At 49.4% G+C, this 11842-nt stretch overlaps 2 protein-coding genes across 2 annotated transcripts; both read left to right on the forward strand.

The window, feature by feature from the left end:
• Positions 1 to 270: 270 nt before the first annotated feature.
• UCRPA7_1400 (putative rta1 domain-containing protein) lies at positions 271 to 780 on the forward strand (the record flags this gene model as incomplete). The annotated part of the gene is made up of 1 exon (XM_007913981.1): positions 271 to 780. One exon carries the CDS (start codon positions 271 to 273, stop codon positions 778 to 780), a length of 510 nt encoding a protein of 169 aa, XP_007912172.1.
• A 4015-nt stretch (positions 781 to 4795) lies between these two features.
• UCRPA7_1401 (putative methanesulfonate monooxygenase protein) lies at positions 4796 to 5489 on the forward strand (the record flags this gene model as incomplete). Its single annotated transcript, XM_007913975.1, has 2 exons — positions 4796 to 4848; positions 4901 to 5489. 2 exons carry the CDS (start codon positions 4796 to 4798, stop codon positions 5487 to 5489), a joined length of 642 nt encoding a protein of 213 aa, XP_007912166.1.
• Positions 5490 to 11842: the final 6353 nt, after the last annotated feature.

Consider the following 11842-nt stretch of genomic DNA (forward strand, 5'->3'; position numbering starts at 1 on the left):
GGGCAATCTCGTCAAAGGAGTCACCGAATTGGTCGCTACCGCCCTACATACTCCAAGCCCTCTTGCTACTCCTAGGCCCAACACTCCTGGCGGCATCCATCTACATGATCCTAAGCCGTCTGATCGAGCTTCTCAAGGCAGAGTCATACTCACTGATTAAGCGGAAGTGGCTCACGAGATTTTTCGTGCTTGGAGATGTCATATCATTCTTCGCTCAGGCAATTGGTAAGGCACACACATGACCGAACCGAGCGGACACCTAGCCGGATCATGCTGACCAGAGTCATAGGTGGTGGTCGGCTTGCGGACGCAAAGACTAAGGGTGATCGAAACACAGGCCAGACGATCATTTTGGTCGGCCTCTTTATCCAAGTCGCATTCTTTGGCCTCTTCATAATAGTCACATGTATCTTCCACTACCGTATTGTCCAAAAGCCTACGGCACGCACATACAGTCTGACGGTGCCCTGGCGCGGATTTCTCAAGGCCCTGTATGCTGCGAGCGTCTTGATCATGATCCGATCTATCTTTCGAGTCATCGAGTATATCATGGGCAAGGACGGCGAGCTCCAGTCCAAGGAGGTCTACCTTTACATATTCGATGCTTTATTGATGTTCAGTGTTGCCGCACTTTTCAATGCTTTGCATCCAAGCAGAATCATCTCGAGTCATAGGAAACTTGTCAACCCATTCTCGGACTCTGAGAGCCAGAGCGACGAATATCATATGAGCCGGGTCGACGGGGATAGAGAAGTCCATACCATGGGTTACGTCCAATAAGCTGCAAAGCCGATATCGTTGCATGCGCAATTGCAGAGTGGGCGACAAGTCTGCGTACGCAAATGTCTTCCATTGTGTGGCAATTGGAACAGGATGGGAGACGATGTGAGGCTTTTGACGGTAGAGGAAGGACGTAAGGGGCTAGCTGTAGAGGACTAGAGCGGATGATAGGGCTGTACCAGAGTGGCGCTAGAGCACGACGAGTGAAAGGAACTGAGAGAGGAGCTGTAGAAGCGGCCTCTGTGATGGTTATATAAGTTAATACTGCCTTGATTTTTGCTTTTTCTCGATTCGCAATAGATTAGACTTTCCCCAATCCCCCCACCCAAATTTTAGACTGTGGCAAGCAATATAGACTGTGCTGTCTCTAAATTGAGTGGAGAAGTTCTTCGCTTTTGCTATATGCCTCAATTGCCACTGACATCAAATCATCAATCTCGATCAATTATACAGAGAGAGAGAGAGAGAGAGAGAGAAGGGGGGCGATCAGTTTCTTTCCTCAGGTCACCCACTCGTCTGTTAGTTTTAGAGACTTTACTTCAAGATCTGAACGCCATTTCCCACAATTCCCTCGTGCAACCAGGCTATATTCGTCTTCCAAAATCCCAACACAGGAGATAGAGTGACAGAGGCAGGACAATTGACGACCTGTCACCATAGATGGGCCAGGTTGCCCGTGGGTATAGGTATTTGGGCATTTCCAACCAAGATATAAGCTTGACATATTGTCCGTAGACGAGTGTTGCTAAAGGAGGGGGGACGGCACGATGCGACTTGGTTACGCGGATAAGCTCCATTAACAAAGGAAAAGTGATACAGACACGATCTGCTATTGGCGCCGGATGCTACCTACGTACATGCGGCATGTTATGATGTGTGTGACACGTGTGTGTATCTCTCATTCATGTCCTTTTTTTAATTTTTCCTTTTCTCGACTCGCCTCGCCCGTCTTTATGCCTGATGCGGCGGACAATAAGCTTTATTGCGGGAAGGGGATCGAGGTTGGCTGCTAACATGATCTATCTGCCCGTGTGTGCTCATGCATGATGCCATGTTAACGTCAGTTACCGCCAGATAAGGACGCGTTGTTCGACTGGGCTGGTCCTTGGCATAAGAGGCTGAGCCACGTGCCAAGGACCGGAATCCGAATGCCCATTTAAGTATTAAGCAAAGAAGCACCGGCACTTATTAACGTCACCCCCGCCCTCATCCTCCTCCTCCTGCTCCTGCTGCTGCTGCTGCTGCTGCTGTCTCTGTAACATCTGCCCGAAGGATCTCCCCCCTACCCCTACCGCTGCTGTAATCCAGTCAGAGATGCGGGCCTCTCGGCTCGGTCACAAAAAGTCCCGCTTCGGCTGCCTCAGATGCAAGCAGCGACGTGTCAAGGTGAGAGAGACACGCTAGCAGCGCTGCCCTTCCCATGACAGCGCCGCGGCAATCGCACCCTTTCAGCCTCGGGAAAGAATTAGTAGAGCCGATGAATCAACAGCGATCCTGACCGTCTTGCATGCAACATAGTGCGATGAACAACGACCGTGCCAGAACTGCGTCCGCCATGATGCTCACTGCAGCCTTCTGAACTCCCGACCTTGTTCCAATAAAACTGTCCGCGACCAGGATCAGGACGCTGTGCCGGGCCTAGGCATCGGATCATCCTGCCTCAACAGCCTTTCGGACGCTGACACTGTCGACTCTGTTAAAGCCCCGAGTGAACAATCCTCTGTGGCTTCCGCGCGGTTTGACGCTGGGAGAACGAGTGCTACAGTCTGTTCCCTCAGGAATCTCATTGCAGAGATTCAAAGCAAGGTGCAGACGCTCGAAGATGAGTTGAGCATGTCTGGGCACGTGCTGGCTCGGGACGATCAAGCTGGACACGACAAGATGTCTGATGAGCGGCAAATCTCAGCCGCCGACTGGATGCAGAGCCTCCAACTGTTGCACCACTATTGTACCTCGACTTATGCAACACTGGCCAACACCCCAGAATCGCAGCATGTCTGGCAGCTCACTGTACCTCAGATTGCTTTTGGTCATGTTAGGCTGATGTTCCGTATATCCACTGGTGTTTCACTGTTCGTTCGCTAACGTACAGACAGGAGTTTTTCATGAATGGCCTCCTGGCTGTCTCGGCTCTACACTTTGCCTATCTGAAACCGGAACTCAGCAAATCATATAGCACGATATCGACTCATTACCAGAACCTCGCGCTTGATGCTTTCTCCTCCCGAGTTACCGATATCGATGAGAGCAATTCAGACGCGTATTATCTCCTCGCCGGATTCATATTCTTGATGAGTATGTTTGCCATTGCACGCTCCGGGGGGAAGGAAATCGCCCCGAACGAGGTCGCACAGTCCTTTGTTCTGGTGCAAGGTACTCAGTCTTCTCGATTATGATTTCTCCATCCCATCCAACCTTCCACCGCACTCTTGTACCTAGACATTAAGCTGACGATGGACTCGGAAAAAGGGATAAAAAATATACGATCGGTACAGCATGCTGGCTCGTGGGTAGCTCACGGCCCATTAGCGGCGGCACTGCTCCCACCAGAAGCCACGATTGTCCAGCCTCTTGACCCGCAGTTGGAGTTTGTTGTGCGTCTCAACCGACTCTCCGCAACGATCGCCGGTGCACCGCTGCTAGGTCCTGACGCTGACGAGGTGCGTTCATCCTGCCTGCACGCTGTCGACTTGCTACGTCACACGCATGCTTCTGTCGTCCAGTCCACCTCTGGAGCCCGCCGCGTCTGGGCCTGGCCATTCCAGCTGCCACGGTCCTTTCCTAACTTGATCAGCAAAGGTAACCCGCTCGCGCTAGTCACTCTAGCGTATTTTGCGAGTTTGGTGAGGGAGTTCGAAGATGAGTCCTGGTTTTCAAGGGGATGGAGCTCCAGTGTCCAGACCGTGGTCGAGGCTTCACTGGACCAGCCTTGGAAAGCCTGGGTGGTTTGGCCAAGTCAGTCGGGCCCAGAAGATCTTGGCCTGAAAGTCTAGCGGAGCCCACTTTCAGAATGGACATCTGTATCTTGTACACGTGTATTGAATCTAGTTGTATCTAGCTACACTGGTGAGTGGCGTCTCCGGCCTAGAGTCGACCTCCTTGCCGAGCCGCAATCATCCGCAGCAGCCCACTGATGTTGCTTGCCAGACCCTCACTCACAAACGACACTGCAGTGGTTGTGGAGCCGGACAGACCCACAAGGAGCATGGCGAATATGGAAATTGTAGACTGGTTTATTCAGGACATGCTGTGAACTCTCGGACTTTGGCGCATGAGGTCAAGGGAATACAAAGGGAGATGTTTTCATCGTCTACTTATCTTGACCTAGTTTTTAGGATAGATCTAGTAAGAAGCTTATTGACGAGTGATCCAATACCCAGTCTCGGACCTTTATTCTAAGCATCACTTATCGCCTGACCTAATGATTATATAAGTCCTCATGGTTACAATAAGTTCCCCTCGTAACGGGTAACTCTCTTTCCGCTCAAAATCCGCTCCGCGATAACGGATTTCTTTGCGATTCTGTCATGTAGACTGTGCGCCTTATTTTGGAGTCTCCGAGTGTGTATTGTACGTGTCTGTCTCTTCTGCAGGCCAAACTCCGGAACGTATGACTTCCCAAAAGTGGCTACACTGCCCGAAGTCCCGATCTTCAGCTTCGTGGTCGAATATGTACAATGGTACCTTGATCGAGCCAATGACACCCCTACACAGCATCTTCTCGGGAACATGTCTTGGTTGCTAAGGTGTGATCAATGCTCTCAATCACATCACCTGATCATCGGCAATTCGATCCGGGATGCGGGAGCTTCCAAAGATGCTTCCCGTGTACATCGCATTATCGCCCTTGCGCCATCTCAATTTTGTATATTTCGATAAACTTAGCAGGCCGAAGCATTTATTTGAGGACCTCATCGTAAACTGAGAGTACACAACCTTGTGCGTGGATCAGAAGACGTTCTGGTGATAAAGCGGCGTTGTCTGGCAAGTGACAAGCTTAACAGAAATTGGCAAGATGGCAGTCGAACTCCACCATTTCAACACGGCCCTTGATCGGCTTCGCTTTGCGTATGCTACTAATTCCACCCTGCGCATATTCTCTCCACTGAATTCTGAGTAGATACTGGGTACCTAACGTTTCAGGCGGTCTTGTAACCAGCAAGATCCCGCAAAAGACGAATTGGGAACTCGGAAGCAATATACGATACGCAAAGGCAGCCGAACAAGCTGGAATCGAGTACGGCTTAACTCAAATCCGGTTTCTGGCCTCATACGGCGCGGCTAGACAGCATCAGTCTGTTTCATTCTCTCAAGCGATCCTAGGAGCAACAAAGTCGATAAAGATCATTGCTGCTATCCTGCCTGGTATCTGGAACCCAACGGTTGCGGCTAAACAGATTGCCAGCATTGACAGCTACAGCAACGGCAGAATTGCCGTCAACATCGTCAGCGGTTGGTTCAAAGGCGAGTTCACCTCTGTCGGAGAGTGGTGGTTGGAGCACGCGGAGAGGTACCGTCGAAGAAATGAGTTCATTCGTGTCTTCAAGGGCATCTGGACTTCACCGGATGAGACAGGTTTGACTTTCTCCGGTGATTTCTATCGATACACCAATTCCAACTTGAGCCCGAAGCCAGTCCAGACCCCTCATCCTGGAATCTTCCAGGGTGGGAACAGCGACGATGCCAGAACAAACGCCGCTGAAGTTTAGCGGGTGGTACCTCATCAACGGCAACGATATCGAGGGGTTTCGCACCCAAATCGAGGACGTTAAGTCTCGAGCTAGAAAAATAACCACGAAGTCAAATTCGCCGTCAATGGGTTTGTAATTGTGCGAGAGACGGAAGAGGAGGCAATTCGTGTACTTGAGGAGATCCAAGGGAAAGCCCATCACGATGCCGTTGAGCCGTTTCGTGAAGCAGTGAAGCAAGCAGGCGCTAGTACATCCAATGACACTGGCATGTGGGCTAACAGCAAGTTCAAGAACTTGATTCAATACAACGATGGATTCAAGACGAAACTTATTGGAAACCAAGGAGCAGGTAGCTGAACGGTTACTGTTATTGAAGAGTCTTGGGATTGACCTTGTTCTGGCCGCTTTCCTTCATTACGAGGATGAGATCGAGCAGCTCGGTCGTGAAGTCATCCCCTTGATAAGGCAGCTGGAGAAGAAAGGGAGAGGCAAAGACGTCGACTCCGAGATCAGCCGTACTGGAGATGTGTATAGCTCATCCTAAGCGAAAACACAGAAGAGGGATCTTGAGATAGGAAATCAAAAAGGTGTGGCTATTCTAGGGGCTTGCATACTTTGGAAAACGTATCTCTGATGCTCTTTCACTGCACATCACAATTGTCAAATCCAAAACGAGAACGATGAGAAGTAGGAGAATAAATCCAGGAGAAAATTATTTCATGAATTGAATCGATGAGTGTTTCAGGTCAGATTTCCCAGCCTCGGCCATAGATAGGTCTCTTCCTATACAGCAAATGCAGCAGCTTTTACCAAGGAAGTCCTCGAGCAAAACAAGCGAAAAGAACATGAGAACACTGGCCGGCCGGAATGGCATTCACGGCCCCCGTTTTCCGATGCTGAGCCGGTAGGATTCTAGTCCAGAAAGCCCCCCATAACTTAGCGTGTCTTCAGTTCCCCTTGGGTGATTCTGAAGCCTTCTGGAAGCTATGGCCGTCGTTGCGGCACAGTTCCCGCTGGCAACACACCCCACAGAGCTTGATCTAAAGCGCATCTTCACGGCCAAAGTTGCATACATGATTCTGTTTCCTAGTGAAACATCATCCGTTGCCCCGGCATGCCCGAATTAGGGATCGCGATAGGCGTAGATATTAGCCATCACGAGAGGAAGGATTGGTATAGGGGAAGACCAAGTTCGGCTGCTGGCTGACCCAAGCATGATCGATCAATGGGCATGACATGCCCAGGAGATTATTTGCGCTTGTTGAGAACAATCCATCTCCTGGTAGATATAACTTCCCCAAGGTCTTTGGTTCGAGTTCTGATCCAAACAAGAGTCGGTTCAGGCTGATCGCTCCTGCTCATTTGAGGTTCAAAGTGGTGTCTGATTGGATAATTAAGACACTCTTACCATATTACAACAGATAGCCAGAATCAAAGTCTGTGCTTGTCATAGATGAAGCGGCCTTCCACTTTTCAGATAACATATCATAGATCCGTATGAAGCTGGAGTACTGTTGATGTACAGACCACCCTATTACTCACTGGAGGTAGCCGGTGTCGAAGAGTTCTTTGGTGGACTGAAATCATACATTTGTCAAGTATGGAACCAAGAGGATTTTGTAGGGGCGGACCTGCTGGACTCTTGGAAGAATGTGTCACAGTCGTAGGAAGTCGCATGAAGAGTGCTAGAGGTCCTTTCCGTCGCGCGGGTCACCAGCTGGACCCGGCATCCCGACCCCAGCTCGACTCCTCGGCCACTTGATCATCTTATCCACGGAAAGATGCTTTCCGGGGACGGGTATGCTGATTTCATTCTCCAGGCCGAAGCGGGAAGACGTGTTCGTTGCCGATGGTGAGCTCGCTCCAGTCGCCCAAGGCTGATTCGGACACAGCCTTGCTTTGCCACTTTACGGTCCCCCAGTCGTCGGCCTGCATGGCGGGCAAAGACTTGAAACGAATAATGGATGATGGGTTGTTTGCGGTATGCTAAGTAGAATTGAGGGTTGACCGCAGCAAGGCTGGCTGAGCCTCGTTATGGGGAGGGTAGGGTAGGAATATCCCACCCAGGCTTACAGAGTAGAGTACGGCAGGCAAGCTGCTCGATTACCTACATACATGCATGCATACAACTCAATTCCCGCTCCAGATGTTCCGAATCAAGTCTGGCTTGGCCCCTGGCCTGGACCTTGAGCTGAGGGGATCATTGGCCTAGGGTTATTTGTTGATTAGAACTGGGCTAGGCTCTGAGAGGCAAAAACTGCCAGCTGGACTAGAGACCAATAGCAATCCACCATCTACCATGTCTCTCTTCATGAGTCACGGCATATCCGATCTGGATCGATAGGATTGATGTCAGGCACTTGTCTTACCATTGATTCAATGATAAGTACCTCTCTGGCCTGTGAGAGAAATGATGATAAAGTGCGAGCCCACGACAACACAGCCAAACGCTCCAGAACAGTCTGAGATCAGTTCTTCTAGAAAATGGGACTGGTGATCTGCAACTCCGCTGCTGCCTCCCTTTTAGGTATTGGTAGTCTCAGAGAACACTACTCGGGGTTCGCTCCTTCTTGTCCTCGACAAGACGTAAGATCTCGATTAATCTTTCAGACCCGCGCAAACAGAGAGCACGAGTGCGTCCGCGGTGGACTTTCCAAGGTCCAACAGGAAATCGTGGCAGACTCTATGGATTCTGTGCTCGGGCTCCCAAATATTTTGACCAGGAATACCAATATAAATTATACGAAGATGGAAGTTACAGGGTAGTTTTGTTGTCGGGCTGGCCCTCAAAGCGAAACCTCTTGATCTCCTCTACTTCGGACCCGATAGGTTCGGGTTCGGGTTCGGGCTCGGACGAAGGCAGTGCTGGAGATAAGACGAGAGAAGAAACTGAGTTGCGATGAGCTGAGTTGAGTTGAGTTGAGTGATATGGAGAATGTAGACTGGCTAAGAAATGCGTCAAGTCAGGCATATCGGAGAAGAGCGAGAGCATGAAGCAAGGCTTCCCACTTGTCCTACCTAAACAGGTAGCAGACCGGTGATGGCGCCTCGAACGCCCTTGTAACCTGCTAAGCGTCTGATGGCGCGCGCCGGTGGCTTCGTCGGCCGACATTCGATTCCCGCGGGTACACGTAGCCATGCTGTTCCGGCTGGCTCTGTCCGTAAAAGTGGGATTGGTCCCTCAATGTCCACTGCGTGGTGAGGCTCCAGGGCTGCCCTGCGAAGGAGCGTTATTCACTTGCCGGTGCAGGCTCAGCGGGATGGCGTGCCCAAACATCCTTTGAAGCACGATGAGTGGCTGTTAGAATGATGCCAGAGTCTCCTGAAGTCTATTTGCCCATTCTCTGCTAGTTTTGTGTCACCGAAGCAAGTCTCTCTCCCTATCACACATGTCCTTCATACATCAAACCAGATTAGCCAGGCACGAGCGACAGGACATGACAACGGGATGTTCAATAAGACCATAGTTGCACTCACCAAAATCACGGCTGTAAGAGCTGAACTCATCGCAGAAAGAGGTGAGACCCCCTTCGAACATGAACAAGTGTCGTTCATATCGGAGTTGTCTTATTGGCCAAGTGAAATAACGCTCATAAGCTCACATACACTGTGTGACGACGTCAACGAGTCTTTTCCATAAAGCCGGCAAGCTAGCTAAAGAGTGGAACCTTCCGTCTATCATTTGTGAGCGTATTGCATTCGAACGAGTGCGTAAACTTGAACGAAACGTGTGCTAGGTCTTAGTAAGGACTAATTGGGGTTATTACAATTAGTAGAATTCACAACAGAAGAAAGAACAAGAGAGGTTAAGAAACGCGTATATACAGAGAGGAGTCAATTAGAGGCATTGCTAGTAAGCTTGGCCGCTGAGCAGCTTTACGCATGGCACTTAGAACAGAGCATGGATTATCTTGAGGAAGTAATCGCTAAGGTGAGGCAATTGATGACGTTGTGCCCCACTACTCGCACGCAATAAATATCCTGGACCTGATGACCTGGAAAGGCTTCGATGAAGTAGATGTAAATGAGAATGGGCTAGATGCTTGAGAATTGGAGAGTTCAGTTGGTATTGGAAGATGACGGTAACAGTAGCACCTGCGGGATGGAACGGGGCATGGGGTGATTATAGCGCTATTTCAAAATAGTGCACAGCTCAAGTAGTCTAGGTCAAACCCGGCCAAATGGCGAGTAGTGGCCGGCGTAGTAGTAATCGCTATTTTGGTCCGTCATGGGGCCTCGTCTTTTGGGGCTCAGATAGAGAGCTATCATCTTGGACCTCGACGACTCTTCAACTCAATGAAGTCATGAGTGACAGAATGGTGCTGATTGTACGGAAGTACGATACTTAGTAGGTGTTCGTACTTGGAGACGTTTGCGACTTAAACTAGTTACTTGCATGCTGATCTGACCCTCGGAAATCTTGAGAAAGTATGTGCGACCTGGGTAAAGTCTCTGTAGCATTCTAGGGCATCCTGGTCTTTGATGTATTGTAGCTAGATTTGAGTACATTCTCATTTACTACCAACGCAAATGCTATTTCATCTTGAACTCCCGGCTCATTGGTCTCTCCCCCTTGGTCAACTTCCTGATCAAATTTCCTCGGAACATAAAACGGTGCTCTGTGACTACTAGGAACCAGATTAAAAGTTTTCGCCGTCCCGAGGTTCGCATACAAATTGTTTCTGGCAACCTCCTGCTGGGGGGCATTTATTGGCGTAATCACCATCCTGGGGAACGCAGAGAATTTGGCTGGCCCCTCCAGCAGCACTGCAATCCATCTGACCCGCAAAGAAGCCCCAGGGTTGGTCGAAAACCTCAATGGAGCAGCTGTGACCATGTGTATGGACAGTGTATGTTCCCTAGTATCATTATCAATCAAAGGTGGCTGCGCTTTATGAGCTAGGCTACGCACTGGAGTCATGTCTTCAGGGATGTCGGTGAGTCTCCAATCGCAATCGCTCACACCATCATCTTGGGTGTAAGTCACCTCTTCGCAATCTGGAAAATCTTTGCCGCCACCTGTGCACTGCTCACAAACCCAAACCGTCATCATAGAGGTGGCATAGACCGTGTGTGCCATAGCGAAGCCAGCAACGAGAAGTTTTGTAAAGAGCATGACTAACACAGTTGAGGAGATTCGAGAAGGCGTTGGCGATATGTTGGTCTCTTGAGTAGGGTTGAAGGCTAAAGACTCTTGAAAAAGAAAACAGGCAGCCCAAGTCCTTACTTTTATAGTTGAATCATGCAAATTTCGCTGGCTCAGAGTCGGTCATCAGCCAGTGATCTTGCCTCTCTACACGTGGATTTCTTCCACTAATGAGTGTCTCTACAAGCTAAGTCTACATTTCTCGTATGAGTAGAGGTTTCCCGTTCAAGAATCGTACTACACCAACTTTCCATTTCGCAAACCCGTAGCTGGTCTTTTGATAGAGGTTAATTGGCAAATCTCAGAGTACCTAGGTCCTCAAGTATTCTTTTCTGAACTTCGAAATTTTTGATTGGTGTAATTGTGTATTACTACTTGGCTGGTTGTCTTTATATTAGTATCGCTTACGTCAAACAAGGAGATTTATATCAATCTCACGTCACATTATGAGGCCGCTATAAATCTTACAGCGATTGAAAATGGAAATGATAATTGCAGTGAATATGATAGAGCTGATGATGACAAGCACATCTGACGTAATGTATCCCAAATCTTGCCTTCTGGGCGCTGAGGGCGGTGGAACTCCGGCATGACCAGGCTTCTCGGAGAGACGGAATTCCGACGTGACAAGGATGACGGCAGTGCCTTTAGGGGAAGGCAAAGTCGTGATTATTGCTGGCACCTTTAATCGAATACAACTACTGCCCCTGCATTGGGTATAGACGGGCTAAATTTAGATGCTATTCGGGCTCGAAACAAAGCAAATCAGCATCGTCTTTGTATGGATCTGCGGCCGAAGCTTACTGGAGACAAAGCTTTATTGGAAGTGCTGTAATTACAGTATGTAAATGAGAAGTGGGCAGGGTTCTGTTGACACGAAGGTCATATGGGGCAAGATGCTTGGGAACAAATCGTCAAGCTTATGGACCTCCAGTCTAGCACTCAGTACAGCAATGTTGGAAAGGGCTTTGACTCCTATCTAAGTGTATTAAAGCTCCGATTCGATATCGCTGAAAGACGTGATGTCGATTGAATATAGGATGGCATTGTGTCTGATCAAGTATCAAAAGATCATCGATCCACACTAGAGCCTAGAGAGGCCCGACTATGTGAGCATGCAATCCACAGCTTAACCCAGAAGCCGAGCACAAGATCCACGGTATCTACAATTTAGTAGTTATGATAGGTATTGAAACAGGGCAGCAGTGCCTACTGCTGACCAACA

This window comes from Phaeoacremonium minimum (genome assembly GCF_000392275.1).
Source record: "Phaeoacremonium minimum UCRPA7 unplaced genomic scaffold PA7_03_scaffold_90, whole genome shotgun sequence".
NCBI classification, from domain to species: Eukaryota; Fungi; Ascomycota; class Sordariomycetes; order Togniniales; family Togniniaceae; genus Phaeoacremonium; species Phaeoacremonium minimum.